Below are 21,398 nucleotides of genomic sequence, written 5' to 3' on the forward strand. Positions count from 1 at the left end.
ATAGTATTTCGGAATCACAGAAGCATAACATACTTTGGAAAGGATGGAAGAACTCATCCAAACAAATAGTTTTCGATTACATGTGTTTAACACTGTGTGCATATGTGTATGTTTGCAAACATGAGTCAGAACCTTTGTCCAAATATAATCTTAGAAGTCCTATATATAAAAGAGATCTATGTTTTGCTCAATTTGAATTTGGAAGGGGAGGAAAAAAGGGTCAAATTATCAGCTGCTTACTTCCCTTCCCCCTGTAGTTCAGTAGCCCTTGAGATCAGTTTTTAAAACTCTCTAGTTAGCATCGGAACACCATTTGGAAATCAGTTACTCAGCTGATCCCTTTATCCTACAGATGGAAAGCTTTGAGGTTCAGCCAGACCAAAGGTCATAATGCTTTTAAGTGTAAATTTGGGCCCGGACCCAAGTCCAGGGCTCTGCACTACAGTGAGCTGTCTGATGTCAGTCAGGCACACTCAAATTGACTTGAGAGCATTGGTCACTGACTTCACTGCCCATTAACAAGGTTGTGAGTGTTCTTCAGCACCTCATCTGATTCCTATCAATCTCTTCAGCTGAATAAATAGTGCCCTCCCCCATACTACACACACATTCCAACTGGCAGACTCTTTTATTTTCTTATGCTCCTTTTTCTCCCCCATTCTATGTCCTCAAACTCTTTCTTAAAAGTATTCTAAAGGTGTGGTGGAGGGAAAAGGAATCTAAGATGCAAAGAAGTTAACTGACATCCCAGATGTAGTTCACAAGTGAGTTTTGTGCTTTTTCTATGAGCTAAGCTTTCATATTATTTCATTTCTCACCTGACACATCCACAAGTAATGAGTATCTCCACTGCCTTAATTTATTTCCTAACAAAAATTATCTGCCTTCTCGCTCACATCATCTCTAAATGAGTTACTGAATACCTCCTAACAATGCAAAGGTAGTCTACACTGTTGGAGTAACAGAGGCAAAGTTTTCTTTCCCCAGCTAACTGATTGTGAAGCTTCTGGAATGTCTCCTGAAACACTCCTTTATTTCTCCACCATTCTTCCTCTAAAGGTCTCTTTTTGGAACTCGGCAGATTCATCCAATAAATAGCGCCCCCACCACCAACCAAACACCAATCTTACCCCTTGATAAAATTCTATGATCATTCTTGATCATGTGAAGGACATCTAATTACATTCATTTCCTTCTAAGATCCAGGGCCATATACTCGTCCTCCTTAACCTGTCTCAGATGTCAGCTGCTCTGTGGAGCTCTTCCTGACTGGACTCAATCATTTCATCCTGAATGCCCCTATCTCACTCTGACAGTTTATAAAGCAAATACTAGACTCTATCTGTTAATACAAAATTTTAAGTGTATGGGATATAATATTCGTTGTGAATAGGCTCCTATACATTTTTATTTCTCCCTATAGCCCTTTCCTATAGTGGTTGTTGGGCTGAAGGTATACTACATTTCACGAATTAATGTCAGAATTGTGGATGACAGCTCGACTTAATTTCTCTCTGCCCTGTTACCACAGTTGGCATTATTCTTACTTACACTGCCAGTTAACCTTGCCTCTCAAAGTTAAATTTCCAACTGCAATCTCCCTCCACCAAGAACGGATTATTTGACTGAGAACTTGTGAAAGAAAGGTCAGATATACCAAATGGAAAGAAAACTATACCAATGACTTAAGCTGTAAATACTGTGTTCATCTCTTGCGGTGGGTTTCCTATCTTCATGAAGAAAACTTCAGAAGTTTCAGCAAGTTTCTTTAAACTGCTCTAATTTGATCTCTCTCATTTTCATACTTTTATTTTATGTATTTTTCAGTCATTTCTCTCATAGGTCATTTAGCACATTCTAATATGGCACGTGGTAAGCCAGAATTCTGGAGGTATCTTTACTCTAAAAATATTCAAGCACGAATTTTTGACTGTTTTAATTCTTGATATCAAAAGGGAACCAGACTTCAGCTCCAAACACTGCAATCTTCATCAATACTACCTGAAGCTAAACAGTAACGACAATAATAATATAAACAATAATATTTGATGTGGACAACTGACATTTCTCAAACTTACTTTGGGGTGAGTATAACCATCTTTAGAAAATTTTGGTACTTTTAAAATTATTTTAAACACACAACCTGAATAAAAACCTGTACCACTTATTCAAATACAGATTCCAGACAAGTCCCCCAACCACTGCCAACACCCCGAGATTATTGTGTTTACAGGTCTCCTACGTAGAAAACCTGCATCAGCTACAGAACAACACAAGACTAATATAAATGAGCACAAGAAATAATTCCAAATTATTAATACATTTTTATATAAAACACATTTAATTTAATTAAAACCTATTTTCTAATAGGGATGTTAAGTATAAAATATTCTACTCGGTAAATTTTTATATACCTAAATATGAATTTTATAACCGTGCCTATCATGTAGGCTGACGATGCCATTCTTTACTGAAAAAGTATAAATGATAGAAATTAGGTATCTCTGTGAGTATGCTACAGCCTAATATTTCCTAAGGAATATTCTGTGTACATGGTCAGTAAAAACAGTATTTTGCAGTTCAATGTCTCTCTTGAGAAGTTCACCAAGCACAATAGCAATTTAAGGATCTAAGAACCACAGTACAGATACCTGCTAGCCAGGTTTAGTTCCAGTCCCAATGCTATAGGTTAAGAGCCATTTTCAGTGTCTATGAAAAGAAAAGTGGGAAAAGCTTAGGAAGAGAGAATTCAATGCCTTTTAGGGGGATAGCTTCCCTACTGATGCCCTGCTCAAAACACTATGCTTCTTCCTGGCCCTTATCAGGGACAGGTACAATATGCCTTCTAATAAACACAAGAATCATCTGAGAGACAGGAACCTTCAATGCCTAAACTGTAAATTCAATCAGTCTGAAGCCAGTCCTGCCTAAGGCCAGTGTAAAAAGTAGCCAGTCTTTCATTCAGAAAAGAGGAAACTGACCCCATAACCAGGACTCTAAAGTTCAGAGTATATCTCATTTTTTTACAGTTGTGCTTTTTTATTGCTTCTTCAACCATTCAAAATTTAAATATATGTATATAGAAACAGAGATAAAAGATAGATAAAAGAGTTCACAAACGGAATAGAGACATAAAATCTTGTATGGTAATAATGAGACTTGAGCAACTGCAAAGGAATCTCAGGAATTCTTACAGCATGATTCTAGAACTTGGATACCCTAGCCGAGAATGAGCCATTTAACAAGGCACCCAGTAAAAAAACAGTTGACCCTTGAACCATGTGGGTTTGAATTGCATGGATTTTCAATAAACACATACTGTAGTACTTACTACATGGTCCTCAGTTGGTTGAATCTGAGGATGTGGAATCTCAGATATGAAGAAACCTCAAATATGGAGGTCTCCCATTACAAAATTACACTTGGATTTTCCACTGCTCAGAGGTCAGTGCCTCTAGCCTCACGTTGTTCAAAGGTCAACTGTATATACATAAATGAGACATAAGGAAAAACTGAGACTTTAGAAAATATATTAATGTTTGCATAGACAACAGTTACATGTGGGTTTAACTTAATTTCTTAATAAGTTCATAGAGTTCAGCTTTGTTATGATTTTATTTCTTAATTAACAAGGTTTCAGAAGTCTAGGTTAGAGGTCAGCACACTATGGCCTGTGGGAAAAATTTGGCCCACCATTTGTTTTTGTAAATAAAATTTTATTGGAACAGAGCAGTGCCCATTCATTTTACTGTCTGTAGTAGCTTTCCTACTATAATAGTAGAGTAGAATATTTGTAACAGAAACCATACAGCTTGAAAAGCTGAAAACATTTACTATCAGACTCTTTACAGAAAAAGATTGCTGACCTCTGTTCTCTGTAATTAATTTGGAGGTCATGGGCTGAACCTCACAATTTTGGAGTCAAGAAAGAAAATGAATTTTTTTGTGTCTAGTAACTCAGGAACCCATTATATAACTTTTGACTACATGGAAGCTTCCTATGATTAAATCATTGTCAGGGCTTACATATGTCAGTCTAACTTATGACCTCCTCCTACATAAAATGGCCATGACTCACTATATTCATTCCATAAAACTTCAGTTTTAATCAGCAGGATTTCATGGGTTTCTACTCCTCCCCCTTGACTTGAAAAGGGCAAAGAAGCAAATTCAATTAGAGACTTAATCATTTTTCTTTTGCTCTCATGCTAATTAACTATTCTTATTAGTTGTGTACCATACTCCTGTATTATCAAGAAGTTTCATTTCACAAATGTGAATACTTGTTCAGACACTTAACTGTCATAATTATAATAACTACATCAGATAGTTAGCGGCAAAGCCAGTATTTCAAGGTAATTTTCTAAATTCACCACCTCCTCTGTGCACCTATGTTTACGTTGCTGCCTCTGGTTTAATCCTTTAAACCTCATTCCATTTTCTGCTAAATAAAATGCTCCTATACTCAAACAGGGAAGGAAAAATATCAACAAATTTGTACTGAGTCTTCTGCTATATCTGCCCACCAGATGTCTCATCACGGAATTCCACAGATCACCAGGCTCACTGTTTATATTTTCTAGGCATGATGCAGATGCTTCTGAGTTTACTGTACACCTACAAGTTTTCAAGTCATGCAAAGGAATATATGCAAGCTAACGAGCACCAAAGGATTTTACGCAGAACAATACTGGAGGAAGCAATGGAATATTTTTCTGCAAGCCCTCTGAAAATTAAAAATATACTGTAACAGTTATACTTGTGTAAATGAATAATAAACAAGTAACAATATTTAAGGGTTGATTTTAACTGTTGCCAAAAATTTAGGCTAAAATATACATGCATTTGCCAGCAAGTATGTGAAGAATTTTCATTCATAAGATTTAATTGTACCAATTAAAATTTCAGTATATTTAATTTTTTAGTTGATAACTTACAACAATCGCTATAATGTTTTTTTTAAGTTACCTTCAGTCTAGCCATATAAAATGTAGCTTCATTAATGGTAATAATAAAATTGAAATAAACCAATAAATCCTGCTTATATTAATATCAGTCAATATTGATTCTACAGTAAAAGCAAGAAATAAAGTATCACATAGTCTTTCTGGGACATTCTTCATCCTGTATGTTTTGCCAAATGTACCCTACCTTCACTGTCACTAGCATAATGGCTCTTCTATCAATATTTCACTCAAAGGTCATTTTTTTCTGTAGAATTTTCTTGTGCCCACATTGACAAAAGCATTCACAATTCTTACAGAAGGCTGATCAAACTTTAAGTACAGCATCCATCTCACTATATACTGTGCCTAACTTCTAAGTCATCTGAGAACTAAGTAACTGGACAACCTAGACTGAAAGCTCCCTAAGGGTGAGGTCCATTGCCTGTCACCATGTGACACAGAGTCAGACACAGAGCAACAACACAGTAAAAGAACTTCCAAGAAACATGAATTTTAAAATGACAGAACAACAAAAATCTCACAATAAAGCAATTTGCAGTTTTATAGAATCAGGAGGAAAAAATATTTCTAATGCTGAATTAATGTGAAAAGAAGACAATCTATTAATACATATATCATAGTTTTCATTATTCAATCAGACGCATGAGGCAAACTCCAAAATACATGCAGCCTCTCTTCAAAGTTTTTTTTAAATCAAATTGTCTTTTACATATATTAATAATTCTATAAACTAAGATTTACCTTCCTGAGATATTTTATATTTCAATTTTAAAGCCCTCACAAACATATCCAGAGATGTAGTTCTGTCATTGAAAGAGAAGTTTTCCAACTTAATTAAGTCTCATGTATGTCTCTTAAAGGACAGTAACAACTACGATTCAATGTAAGATTCTGTATGAAAAACACAAGGCTCATTTTTTTTAAGTTTAAAATAGTCCCCTAAATTTGCTTACATTTAGCATACAGAAAATGTTTACCCCATAAGAAAACCACTGACCACTTGGTCAATTCTAAATTCCCAAACTAACTAGCAAAACTCAGAGTCTAAAAGAGCCCCACACATTTACTTATGTCTTAACAGTGGTTTCCTTCTCTTTGATTTCACTCACCCAATCTGTGGGAATTTCCTCTGAATCCCACCTATCTGGTTCACAGAATTAATATAGGTCAAGATTTTCCACCATGCTTTAGCTTGTTCAAACTCTATCCCTGGTAATATCTCTAAATTTCATATCAAAGAACTTGTTTAAGTGTAGCTTCTACTGTGCAGGGATAAAAATAATTTTTATTGATACCAATTGAATCACACAATCTCAGATCTACAGGTCTTTATGCTACATTCTGGTATTCCACTCTGCTGTAAGCAAAATAAAACATCAAATCCAGTTTCAGCATGACAACAGAATATGTAATCTCCTTTAGTGACTTATCCTTTGGGTTAAACATCACCTTCTGCAGGTCTCTCTATCAAAATACAGCCCCCTGTGCCAGCCAGTCCCACAAGCATGCCCTATGTAGCACTCTTAAAAGGGGCCCACACTCAGTTTAATGATCTGATACTGCCATTAGGAAATTTTTATTAAGTACTGAACAAGGGACATATGTTAAAAATTTTTCTCTCAATACCACAAATTATAGAGCCAGTTCTGCCCCTGAGAGTAATAACACATCCATTAAAACACAGTATAAATTGGTCTATTGAATGACTTTTCTTAAAGTCAGTAGGGAATTACAAGATTGGGCAGAGAGACACCAAATACCTATTTTGCAGAGATAATAATAGGAGGGGGAAAAAAAACCTAAAAGGAAAGCTATATGTACAAATTAGCTCACTTAAAAAAAATTAATAGTTGTTTATTGAGTGTCTTCTTAGTGTCATGTGTTGTTTCAGATGTTAAGATTAAAAACAATGAACAATACAGACAAGGTCCAGACTTCATGGATCGTCCACTTTAGGGAGGAGACAGACAATAACCAGGTCTGTCTGTGGTGGGTCAGAAAAGGGGAGTGTATTGGAAGAGGATTTAATACATCTCCTTTGTCTCAAGCACTGTAACCTCTGGTAACCAAAGGTGGCAGTGATTTAAAAATGAGACATTTCTTATTTTCTGCTTTTCTAATCATCTTTTGACATTTTCCTTTTAAGATTTTTAGAAATTTTATGAATCAGTGCTAGTCATTTACATCACACAGTTTCAAACAGGCAATTTAACTAGTGTATATAACAAGGAACGTTGGGACTCATTTTGTGAATAATCATATAAGCTCCTTTCTCCTCTCTATTCTCTGCTCCCTTCTTTGTCTAAGTTTAATGGTATTTGAACTGTGCTCCCATCAGACAAGTCTGTTTAGATAGGAGCATTGATTCTTTGCAGATGAGTTTGTGTCACTGGTTCCAAAAAAGAAACAGGCAAACAAAATCAGGCAAACAACCAAACAAGCAAAGCAATACTCATAATTAAGTGTAGACCAATTCTGGAAAATTGTCATAAATAAAGACATATGGTCATGGATCTTATAAAATTGTTCTTAATCTTATGGGAAATATCATATGTGGGATGTCTTCTACTACACTGATGTAAGCATTCAATGGATATTTGCTGACTGAACGAATACATAAATGAAGGATGACAGACTGAGCATATCAACAGCTTTCCTTGGATATCCTAAAATGAGTTCATCTCCTAGGGCAAGCACCAAGTTCAAAACACAGATTAGATAAAAAAAAAATAGCTATTGTTGTGTTGTGTTGTTTGTTACCTAGAAAAGGACATCTGTAGAAATGCGTGTACCCTTTATCACCCTAAAATGGAACATCCCTTATAAATAATACAGAATGGTAAAAAGTAAGCACGTTTGGTCAGCCTGAAGTATGGACCTATATCCCTTAAGGAGTAAAATCAGTTCAGTGTTCACTGCAATTTGGTATCATGAGGACACAAAATCACAAGTCAACGTGTTAACACACAAAAGTCAAAATGCTGCCCGACTAGAAAGGAGAAGCCTACTGTTTAAATTCTCTCGAAACAGAGTGTGTCTGCTAGTCACGTTTGTGCTCTGTTTTTAACACATATTATTCACCCTAGAATTATATACAAATCCCAAATTAAAATTCAATCTGGGTACAAGCTGGCAAAATAAATAAAGCTACTTTGGAGTTCTCCAGATGCATACTGATTGTGATTCATAGAATCACAGGGCTTTAAAACATCCTAAGAGCTAATGTGTTCTCCCATACCAAAGCTCCAGAGTCGTCTTCATCTGTAGATGTACATTTAATTGAGAGAAAATTGGTAACATTTTTCATCTTAACCGTTAAAGAAATTTCACTCCAATATACTTCTATATTTAGTCATTTTCACTGTGAGTCTATCATAAGGTTCTTCAAAACATCACATCTGATCACAATTTTAACATCTTTATCATTGGTTCTTGTTGGTAGAAAATACATATTTTATATACCTTATCTTAAACTGTCTCTCAGTATTTTCTTTTTAGGACTAAACAGTTTGTTTGTTTCAAATTTCTGAAAATTGTTTTAACTCTTTAGATATCTTGTATTTAACTTTGTTAATCAATATATAATTTTAGACTTTACAGAGGGTTCCTAGTTAATAATAAGAAAACTTTGTACTATTTAATTCAAAAGCCTGTATCTATCATGGCCAATGCTACTAATTTTACTTGCACTATTTCTGTAAAACCTTGTGTAAATCTAAATAAAAATAAATAAAAGAAGTAGCAATATCTCTTAACGTGATATTTTTGGGAATCTGGAATGTTACGAATCTGGTATCCAGAAAGTTTTTGAAAATAAGAATGTTCTTAGCTTGACTGAAGAATATTTTGTTTGCTAAAAGTAAAGAAATTATTTGCAATGTGAATATATATCATAAATATGCTTCTTACCTGTGCTGCTGGATATATTAACATCAATACTGATATCAGATATTCCTCCTCCCTTCAGAGATGCTACACATGTGTATGTCCCAAAATCCGTGAATTTTAAATCAATGATGTCCAAGTTTGTTGTTCCCGGGGAGACATCTGGATCAGTCTGCGTAATAACCATCCGCTCAGAACTTCTTAATGGACGACCATTTTTAAACCAACTAAATGTTAACTCCTCAGAAGGAACAGCTTCTACTTGGCAAGATATTTTCACCTCACGCCCAATCTGGATGTTGTCATCTTTGTGATAAGGATCTGGTGTGATCCAAAATCGTCCTTTTTTTAGTGCTAAAACATAAAAATTCCATAAAAAGTTAGTGTTACTTTCATAATGTTAGGGATTCATTCATTCTAGGTAATCATCTCTGGGCTGAAATAAAGTAAAACAAAATAAAATAAAATGTATGTATGTTTCTCCAATTTCCAAGTAGTGTGCATATTAATGAACCTCATGAAGGTAATCTAGAAATAATCTGAAGACCTAAATCACTTAGAGATTCTAACACTTATTTTTATAAATTGGATAATATTTTCCAGTAATATAACAAATACCAGCATATGATACTTAAGTCTATACATGATGCTTAAACATTGTTGCCAGTGAATTTTAAACAAGTGATTAAACAGGTTTACATAAAGTCATTAGGGAGTTAATAATATGGATCATTGTTCTTCACCTATGCCATACCTTAATTATGGCACAATTTCTGAAACAACTTAGATATTGTACAAATTTCGTTTTAAGGAAAATTCTTCTAAGGTTGTATCTACATGCTGACCAAAACTAGCTTGGTAAGAATTCAGTCAGTTCATATACATGAGATATTTTCATATAGTATAGTATTGAAGGAACCTGAATTGGAAAAAAAAAATTTTTTTTCAAAAAATTTGCTATGGTGGCTCTATTCCACCACACATAGATATTTCCAGTACAAACTGTTTGCTGGCTGTCTCCTGCAGATGGCCCAAAGAACCTCCTGGCAGAGGGCTTGGGACACATGCTCTGTTAGTGTCCTAACAGTAGTGCTTTCTGGGTCTAAGGTCAGCACTGTTCTCACAACCTGTGTCAGTGATAAGGACGACCGGAAGCTGCTGGGGAAGCATCTCTTGGCTTCTTAAGGGCTCCAGTCCTGAACTGTGAATGATACCATGGTGCTCAGAACGGATGACAGTTTCCTCCAGTGTATGGCAGCAATACTCTCATACATACAGTTTTCTCTTTTTCCAACACCCTACATGTTTCCTTCTCCTTTAAAATCACCATCTTTATATGATGAAATGTAGCCTATGCAGTGAAACATAATTATCCAGAATAAAATATTGTTCATTCACTTTTACTATTAAACCTAAATATATGATGACACTGGCAAAAATGACATGAATTCAGAGAACCTGCATATATTGGAGATCTTCTAATTGCATTCTGGGTAAACTTTCTTGAATTTAATTTGATTTTCCTCAGTCCAATAAAGGCCGGGAAATACCATAGAAATCAGTTGAATTATTTAAGAATGCACTAGAGAGTAATATATTTTTAAATCTTAAATATATTTGCCATTGATTTTCTTTACTGTTCAGCTCCAAATATTTTAATCTGCTTTCTTGTTTGCATCTTAATGAGGAGAGATAAATGAATATCAAAAAAATGTTTACTTCTTCCTTTTTATTCAAGAAATATTTACAGGGTTTTTGTTCAGGACTCAGCACTAGGCAAGGACCTTATAACATGAGATGAACAAAACAGACAAACTTGACCCTCATGTATGGCAAACTGTGTACCCAGAGATTATAGTCCAATTTATCCACCCAATGTATATGATACTTATGACTAGAAAAACGACATACTGTATACGTGTGAAATGTTTTATAAATCTGAAGAAATCTGAATCTTAGAGGAGAATCCTCAAAAATATTGTTTAGAAAATTCACAAAGCTTTGGTCTTAATGAAAACACCAGAAGACAAATATTTAGATCACATTCTCATATTGTTGTTTGTTACATTTTCTACAGTAAAATGCAACTTATGAAACTTATTTATTCATAACCATAACTTTGTCAGTACATAACTCTAGGATGAATCAGGAGACATTATGGCATTTTATTACATAGCTGCATATTTATATTTTAATATGGCACTGAAATATATGACTTTACATTATAGCTAGAAAGGGAAATGCACTGAAAATGTCCATATCTGGCTACTCTATTTGGTATATAATACTGTGCACCTGTAATTCAAATGTAAATGAAGTTCTATAGCACAAAGCAAATCATAAGATCATAGAATGTCCTTTTCTTTTTTTAATATGTTGAGGAACATTTACTTTTGTTAGCACTCACATTTAAATGACAGTTTCATCTCTTTTGGTAAGAATTTTCCTTATTCTGTTTCTATAGAAAAATAATAAACCTAAATTAAAAAATTTAAATAGGTAACTCATAATTCTGAAAGATCAAATGTATATATTAATTTATTAACAGTTTCATATGAGGGAACATTTAGAATAAATTTCACTCTAAAGTTATATGTTGGTTGACACATACAAACAAGACAAAAGATCCTGATGTTTTGGTGAGTAACATTTATTGACTAGGCAGCTCATGTTGCCCAGCTCTGTTCTCTGCACAGTGGCATATCACAGTGATACTGACATTGAGAGAACTGCAAACTCATCACGAAAATTAGATTTAAACTACTTAACAATTCAAAAGCCACTGATAAAAAAAACCCCAAGAAATCAATATCTATGTTATACGTCATGGACTGTTTTATTCATGAGAAATAACTTTTAAAATCCAAAGTAAAAAATATTAAATATTATAAATCTAGTAGTCAATACATAAATAAGATTGAATATATGATACAGTTATATCTTTAATAGAAGCAATATAATCTAGTTCATTTTAAGAATGAACTCGTTGCCACAATTGTTTGTTAATCTCAGTAACAGACAATTCTACGATTTGGCCAAAGTCAATTATATTAGTTGTTCAAATGACAGATTCTGAAAACAAAAAGAGGGACAAAGTTTGGCAAGTGAGCTAAACATAAGGAATATCAGGACAAGTAGCGTGGATCATCTGACTGGAGAGCCATCTCTTTGAGTTTGTTTTATGTTAATCCATGACAAAATATCTGGTTTTGTGTACAGAACAGAAATGTTCTAAGGGGAACAACGTGTGTGCATGTGTGTATGTGTGTGTGTGCCCATCAATAGTAACAAAGGACAGTTATATTCATTTGATTTTCTAACTCTGGCTGCTCAGAAAACTAAGAGCATAGTTCTGTCATCTAGGCACAGGTACATTAAGAACTGGAAACCTAATTCTGTTTTTTCATTTCTATGTGGTCCAATATGGGCAATCTAATTTTTATGGGTCAAGTAAATCATCTATAAAAATAAGAGGTGATAGTATTAGGCTCCCTTTGAGACCCATTGTGAGAAATAGCTTTTTAACAATAGTGTAGAGCTTTGAAAATACAAAGTGTTTAATATAGTTAATCAACTGGGAAGCAGGTTTCTTCGTTTATAATTAAACACTCTCCTTCTCAGTGAACAATTTACAGTAGTTCATGCAATGCTAATTTAAAGTCATTTCCTGCTACCAGTTAAGATTTTAAATGCTTAAAAATCAATCTGTGATTCCTACCAGAGTATAACAGGGCTCCAATAGACATAACAAGACTCTATAGAACTAAAGAAATTCTATGGAAAAAAGAGAGGAGAAATCCCTTTCCCCAAATTCAATTTTTAGCCTGAATATAGAAAATCCCTTAACACCAGCCTGAGAGAACATTAGATTTAGCTTAATGTATCATAAATTGTGATGGATGAACCTCAAAAGGTACTTGTTTAGTCTGGCAATGCATGTAAAGAACTGGCATCATGCTGAGCCTCTGTTCTGGATAATCAGGTTAGAAACATTGCAATATAACCCACCGTTCCCTTTCACAGTATTGTGAGAGCTGAATGCAAACTTGGCCCACAATCACTTTCGACAGGTGACTTGCGAGGACATTGTAATTGCACTCACTGCAGTCCCTCTACTTTGAGACTTACAGAGGTGCTCTGCGAATAGAATAAAACCAGTGTACAAAAGCAAGGCCGTTGCAAAGAACTGGGTAGGGCTTGCTGCTGACCCTTCTCTAGAAAGAAAACTGGAGTTTTGCTTGTGAATATCTACAGTTCTGAGGAAGGCTTAAATTATTTAAAATTAGATAACTTCTTGAGTTTATCCTTGAGTGAAAGACCATTGACTCTGGAGAAGTGTGGGCTTGTGGTTTCCAGGAATACAAGATCATTGCAGATAAAGACAAAGAAGAGTCTGTGAGATTGTATCTTGCCTACAGCTACAGACTTAAAATTATAAAATGTACTGATTGTCGAATGTTCCATAAATTATGCAACACATAGTAGTTCAATGTTAAAATAAAATCTGTGGATAGAACAAAAAATAACTTTAAATTAAATAGCATTTTTAAATATTTTAAATTTTAATGAGAAAGCATCTCTTTGGAGATGGAATATCAGGTGTCAGCTTCTGAATCTCTGCCAAGAATCCATTTCACAAGTATGATGAGACACAGAGTGACCATTCCAAGTAGATAAATTAGTTAAAAATCTCCAGATATACCACTTCTTATAATCTCAGGAGGATTCCAGTCAACATGAAGCACTGGCAAAATGTTGCTGAGAGGAATCAATCTAGAAATGATTAATAGTGTAATCAGATAAATAAAAATTGATTTTCTATTCATTTATTCTCTGTTAAAAGACAAAAATATTTGAGTGGAAAAAAAAAGAGTATTTGCTAGTCCTACTGGATGTCAACTGAATAAAGAGGTGGAAATACATTATATCAGCCAAGCAACTTAAGAGATCGTAAATGACAGTAGATACAATTTGTTCCATTATAATTAGGTCAGGTCCCTGTATTTCTCCTCAAAGAGACTGTGAACACCCAGGGAGGGGGCCATGCCTTACTCTTTTTTATTGTCGCCAAAACCTGAACTCAGTTCCTTGTTATAGTTGGTATTCAATAGTTTTCATAAAAATTAATTAAATTTGACAATCCAAAGCGTTAACTTTACAGATTTCAAATGTTTCCATTCAGTCTGTCCTGTCTCTGTTAACTCTGTTTCTGTTTGGTAGTCTTGTGTCCTGACACGCATGGAGGGACATGGGATGAAGGAAAGAGTAAAGAATTGACGTCCTCTAGGATTCAGGGGTTTTGTTTTGGGAGCAGAATATATTTGATAAACAAACAATATTAATATAGTGTTACATGTGAGGAAGGGAATTCTGTACAGAAAAACTCAGGAAACCTTACACCACCACACCTACTGACTAGCTGTTCTTCTGTCCTGGTCATATAATGTGTTAGGGACATCAGCTTTCTAACGTGATTATCAGTTACTCATCCTTGCTTTGTAAAGAAAACTGAATTTCATGCAAAGGGCTTGTTTACATGCATTAGAGCTCAGTTGACAATTATTTCTAAGGAAATATTTTGGAAAAGAGAAGAAAACTGACATCTAAACACAGTTATATTATCTAAAATACTATTTGCCTAAACCTGTTTGATAAAAAGGTTAACAGGGATCATGTTAAAAGAAAGAAGAATGATAAAGTTTGAGGATTGACTAGATTAGTAAAATTTTGCTTTTCAGAGCTTTGAACATGCAAACATGCACAATGCAACATTCTTAGAGATCAATAGTACTTAAGAAAAAACCCTTATTTTGTGGAACATCTTTCAAGATTAGTATCTCACAGAATAAAGTAAGAATCTATTAGTTGATGTAAATCATTGAAAATACTCTAAAATTAAATTCCATTCTGATATTTTAGGCATTTCCATTATGAGCATCACAAAATGTTAGACAAGATTCAATTCTCCAGTGAAAATAAAATTTACAATTAAAAACTAAAAGACAGGGAAATATCTTGATTTTTTTTTAAGTTAAGATGTGTCTAATGGCACAATGAAGTTATAAAACATATTTCAGAGTCATGTAATACAGTGTGCCTTCTTCCTTTTCCAAAAAACCAGGGTTTCTTAAAATTGAATTATCAGTTTGTTCCTATCTTGTAAATGCACATTTTGAAATATGCAAATAGCATGAAAAACGAATTAAATGTATTAGCTTCTATGCAATTTGCAATTATGGGTATAAGCTAGAACAACTTAATTTAGCTCAGTTGCTTGAGGAAATAATAGTATTTATTTATTTACACTTTATGTTATTATAGAAAAAGTATTTAAAGTGTATGAGAAGTATTAAAACTTCTGGAAGATGGATACAGCAGTCTTTTTTCTTCTTCCATACTATTTGGTATTCTTATACTCACTTTCCTTTATCTAACAAGTCCAATTGCAAATCTATAATCAGAATGAAAATTCATTAATAATGCAACAACCAAAAAACAATCATTACACTCATTTCCTAAAAGTAGTTTGAAACACTACCCGTGACATTTTGAATGCAGAATTAAGTGCTGAAAGGAAGTTGGGGTCCTATTTAATTATGAAGTATCAAGGCTGTATGTATTTTGTGAATTTTCTGAAAGCTAATTACTGCAGTTAATCATTCAAATTGTTTAAGCAAGTTACAGTTGAATTTTTAACTGTCTTTTAAATGTCCTTGCTCAACAGAATAACTGAAGGTAAGTATTTTCAGTAGAAATTGAAGTAAGAAAAATCTTTTAGGGGGCATAAAGTTTGCTTTTTGATACAAGCACTTCCTTGAGAAGTGAGCTAAAATAATATTACTATTATCACCATTAGTATTTTGCACTATTTCAGCACTATCCTAAGTACGGAGAAAATATATATTGCATATAATTATCAAAGTGTCCATATGATGTCATAAACTGAAACAAACATTTTCATAATATGGCTATTACGTAAATGGTATCTGATGTAGCATGGTATCTTACCACCAGTTATTTGAATAGGAGACTATTAATCAGCACAATTTACTGACCCTATTTCATAAAAAATTAGTAGATATTTTGAGCTCACCTTTTCTATCAAATTAAATATACTTATTCACATTGAGAAATGAGAATGTATCCATAGTTAGTTGTAGTTTTTATCAATTTTTAAAGACTCAGGACTAGAATCAGTTCTTACATGAACTGCAGCTTAGCAAGCCTGTGCTAAATATAGCTCTTTTGAAGTCTTTTTGAAAACAGCACATCTTTAATATTTATGAAACTGATCATGTAGTAGTGAAAACTGGATGAAAAGAACAAGACCAACAAAGAAACAAAGTTGTTCTTTATTTTTCTTGCTTTCCTTATTTTCTGTCTCAAAAGCTGTGGACTTTCTCCTTTCCAAAATGGTATTTTTCCAACCTGTCTCACTGTACCATGATGCTATGCATTCTTTTTACCCAGTTTCTTTCATATGCTATTTATTCTCAGAGTAAAAACATGTTTAGGTCACATCTTAGAGCCCTTCTCTTAACCCTAAGAATCCTAAGAAATACTTGTAGCTTGTTTCTTAAAAAAAAAATAGTGAAACACCAGTTGCCTCCCTGTTTCCATGTACTCATTCACCGATGCTGTTCTGACACTGAAGTCTCAAAAGTTAGCAATAACCTCTTAATCAATTAACACAAAGATATTTTCCATTTCTTGCCATTTTACATTATAGATTATTTCTCCCTCTTGAAAAATCTCTTTTCTACTGACTTCTATGACTTGTAAAATATAAGATAATATTAAAGAAAATAAATACATTAGTTGACTTTGCACATTTGTATCACAGTTGTCATGACACACTCTCTAGGTCTCTAGTTAATTTGAATTCCATCATTAAACAGAAGTTGTAAAGTCAGTCTTTGTTGAGAAAGGATTTTTATATATGATTTTTCCATAATTGCAGACCGTGGAGTTTTTACTGAATCTTCTACGTTCCAGTTTGCGGCCCCTGTTTTGGGACATGAAATTGTTGTTTTGTTTCTTGACACACAAAAGATTGCAACCAGTTCTACGCACATTTCAGTTTACAGTAACATAATGACTTAATCATTTAAATATATTCTTTCATTTTAACATTAAAGAGCAAGGAAAATAAACTAGATATACTGAACAACCAAATGAAAAACACCTGCCTTTACTAGGAATTTATAAAAATGATCTTAACTATCTTATTCTACTTTGTGAGAAGCTGAAGTGTCAATACCATTGACAAAACCAACTGAATATTCCCCTCAGTGTAACTAAACATTAGACAGGTTTCTTCCTGACTCTAAGCCCCTGGCATCCATTTCATTAGAGCATTTACTTTTAGAAAACTTGCACTTATAGATCCATTCTCTGCCCCTTTGAGATGTGAATCTTCTACAGCCAGAAATGGCTTTCTCAAGGACCTGGGAGCCATCCCTTTAAAATGTACAGTCATACCTCAGAGATACTGGGGGTTCAGCTCCATATTACCACAATAAAGTGAACATTGAAATCAACTGAGACATACATTTTGGAGTTTCCCAGTGGATATAAAAGTTATGTTTATACTATACTATATTCTCTTAAGTATGCAATACTTAATACTACATCTAAAAAAGCAATGTATGTACCTTAATTAGAAACTATTTTATTGCTAAAAAATGGTAATCATCTGAGCCATCAGCAAGTCGTAATCGTTTTGCAATGGTAACATCAAAGATCACTGATCACAGATCACCATAATAAATATAATAATAAGGAAACACCTGGAAATATTATGAGAATTACCAAAATGTGACACAGAGACACAAAGTGAGTAAATACTGTTGGAAAAATATGTCAATAGGCTTGTTCAGTGCAGGATTGCCACAAACCTTCAATTTGTAAAACAAAACAAAACAAAACAAAAACAAAAACCGCAGTATCTGAGAAGCACAATAAAGCAAAGTTCAATAACATTAAGTATGCCTGTACTCATCAGAGGAGATAGTGCTTCTATCTCCTAGTTTTTACAGGAGGGTAGGCGCCCAAGTTTGAAAAGTGAAAAGGCTATGTAGCAAGCACAGATGGCTTAATCACATTGATCAACTTCCACTCTAATGTTTTCCAGTTCTTTTCCGTTAGCTCACCTCAGCATTTAAAAATCTCCTGTCTTTTGTTTTAGCAGAGTTACATTTAATCTCTCTCCTCTAGTACAATAGTGTCTTGATGCCTATTGTAACCATCTTGTATACAGTCTTTCTTCCTGTTTTATAATATGTCTGATGTAATTTTTCATCATATTCTTGTGTATTATTGAAATAGATGAAAACCGAATCAGTCTAGAAAATTCACTACAACAAGGTTTCAAGCGCCAAAGAACATAATGTGTATGGTCACAACACACACACATATACATACACTATAGTATATTGTTCAAAGATGAAATGTCACATGAGTACAAGTGTATTTGAGAGTTAAAAGAGGTTAATTTAATCCCATTATAAAGTTATGCTTCCTCCAATGTGATAATCCCTATTTAATCTTTAATGCCCTGTAGGTCTAGAGTTTCTGATTAATAGGCCACAGGACAAGAATTGGGATTTGTGGGCTAACCAAAGGATGACAGGACTGCTAAAATGAAGTATGAAGAGACTGACTCTAAAACTAAATACTTTAAATATATATGTTATAATGAGAAATGTGTAACATTTCCTTTTACAAAAGTACCCTCTACCTTACTCTCGGAGTCTTTAAAGCAGATTTTATAAATATGTTACAGCTTTTCTTTTTCTCCTTTTAATGAGAAAATTGGGGAAAATAAGCAAATGAGAAGCATCAAAATGATGGGGATATAGAAATGTTTTTACATCTCATAAAATTGGTAGTTGGCCCATGAATTGGCTCTGATCTTTACATGAACAAAGTAAAGAGGGATATACTAATTTCACATTTCACAGTATCTGTGAGTTCAAAATACCCCAATTCTTCAAACAAACAACAAACAAAAAAATTATTCTTGGTCCAGAGATGTGAGTAGAATTTATTTTCTTAACTTGCATAAATAAGACACATGGCAAGCAGCATTTTAACCACATCCTTATGGGGATCATTACAATGTAATTTATAGAACTAGTTGTCAGTCTGTCCCTCAGTTACAGGATTGTTAATTACATCAGTTTTATTCTGGAGCCAAGGAGAATGGTCCAAGTGCACAGGTGTTCAGGCTCAACTCAAAGATAAATCGAAAGATAGTGTCTCAGTAAGTATTAAGCAGGAGGGAATACAATTTACAGTCTATGATGACGATCCAGGGAGGTTGACATCGGTGGTCGTGGTGGGAAGGTGGTGTTGCAGATATTAAAAGTTGAGGGTTATATGAAAATATATGCTTTAATTATTAACTGACCATAGAAGTAAGACTCACATACACTTAGAAAGGAGAAAAGCCATCTAGGACCCAGGCTCTGTAAAGAAACAGATAAAGGAATGCCTGTGGAAAGGGGCAAGATAGAGACATCTACATGGTACCAAAAGCCAATGAAAACACAACTTTAAGACAGAAAAATGTTGAGCACCTTAAGGAAAAAAAATGGTTTCCCAAGATAACCCCAACTTTGCATTACCTAGAGAGTTGCTGAATATAAGACAGTTCAGTGTTAGGACACATTTTCCAGAAACAATGACTTCTGTGTTGGAAGAGTTGCTCTGAACTCATTCTTAAAGGAAATGATTGGATAATAAGGCCAGTAATACATTAAATGTATGCTTACTATTTGAAATTAAAACTATGACATCTATAGCTTAGAGCAGTAGTTCTTCAAGTGTGGATCCCAGACCAATAGCAACAGCAAAACCTGGGAACCTGTTAGAAATGCAAGTTCTTGGATGTCCCCACACCAAAAGTACACTTCTTGGGGCAGGAACCAGCCATCTACATTTAAAAGATTCACTAGGTGATTTTTATGTACTCTCAAGTTTGAGAACCGCTGTCCTAGACAATAATTATCCTTCCATATTTTAGAAATGCAGAGCCAGGGAGAAGGAGGCAGGCCCTCTACATTTACATCTATAGTTTCTGTCTCTGCACAGATGTCACCTTAGTAAAACCCTCTGTACCGACCTCACTGAGTCATAGTTGTTTATTTCCAAATGCCTGCTAGGTTTCCATGTGATATAGCACTTCAGAGTTCATGTGCCTCAATTAAACCTTGTTGTACTGCCACTGCAAGGAGTATCTGGATCCCCCGCTCCTAGACCATTAATGCCACCATCTTCCATATAAGCTATTTTTCCCCCTTCAACATTTGCTGTGTGCAGGCTCCCAGAATTTGCTATTGCCATTGCATTCATCTGTATGGCATCTTCACACTGTGCGTCCAAGTCGAACTCAGTCATCAAAGCCCAGACCCAACGTCATTTCTTCCATACTGTCCCTGATTCATGCAATTGCACAGAAGAATTTCCACTTTCTATATCTGTCAGAAAATCCTCTTCTACATAGCTGTTTTTCAAAATACTTTGTATTCTCTGGACTCACAAGCCTCCTAAACACAGAGATACTTCATATCACTGTCTTCCTAAACACACTACCCTTCACACATCTTACACTTAAGTTGTTGGTATGGAAGAATAAATAGAATAAACAAAGATGTAAAAATTTTCACCTACTCAAGACATATCTGAAGCTATTTCCAAGTAGTTATCATATTGATTATTGTTACCTAATCATTAACCTGAACAAGTATAGTCAATCTTGTCAATTATTGCTTCTCATTTTGAGAAGTTGTTTGATGAATTAATTTAAAAAGAAACTGGTTTATTGTTGTTATTTACAGCCAGAGATTTAAAACCTGCAGTTCCAATGATAACAGTGGAGTTTATGTTTTATATGTCTAAATCATTCTTCTCATATTACACTTAACTGAGCTTTTAGGACCCTCTGAAAATCATCAGCATAGAAAAATCATTATCAAATATCAATATATAATACAAAAAGCAAATTAGAAAATAAAACTAGGTAGAGAGACTGGCTTTTACTCAATAAAATATTTTCCAAGCAAATGCATTAATCATCCTTGGACAAGTGGGTACCGATTAGTGATGGTGCTCTGACGAATACCACATGCCTTTTCTAAAGTACTCCTCAAAATCTTATACAATCTTGTTGCAGAATATTTTTAATTGAATTATAACAAATGATTCACTCAGTAGAAGAAATAAAAACTATTACCACTCTTACTGGTAATTTTCTAGATATTCCAGAAAAATTAAACAGAAGTCTAAAACGTGAATCTAATATGTACTATGTATAATGTTTTTCACTGATATCCATAATTCCTTGTGATTTAAAATAAAACTGATACTTTTTTGTACATTTTTTCCATATATACGTGGTCACATCTAATTGTGAAATCTGTCAGGCCACATAAAGATGTGTAAATGGGACTGCTGGAAGTAGGATGCCATGTTTTATCAAAGTGGGACAAAGTTCAACACATATTTGTGTGTGTGTGTATGTTGTGTAAGTGCATAGCAGTTAGT

The 21,398-nt window shown here is 34.1% G+C and overlaps 1 protein-coding gene across 3 annotated transcripts in view; it reads right to left on the reverse strand.

The window, feature by feature from the left end:
• Positions 1–21,398, reverse strand: part of MDGA2 (MAM domain containing glycosylphosphatidylinositol anchor 2) — a 697,006-nt gene that overhangs the window by 177,848 nt on the left and 497,760 nt on the right. For all 3 annotated transcript variants that reach the window (XM_010976971.3, XM_031453665.2, XM_064485929.1), the window contains one exon: positions 8,877–9,206. In XM_010976971.3, coding sequence (XP_010975273.2) covers positions 8,877–9,206 — 330 coding nt within the window. The remainder of the gene's footprint in view (positions 1–8,876; positions 9,207–21,398) is intronic.

The sequence above is a fragment of the Camelus dromedarius genome, chromosome 5 (genome assembly GCF_036321535.1).
Source record: "Camelus dromedarius isolate mCamDro1 chromosome 5, mCamDro1.pat, whole genome shotgun sequence".
NCBI lineage: Eukaryota > Metazoa > Chordata > Mammalia > Artiodactyla > Camelidae > Camelus > Camelus dromedarius.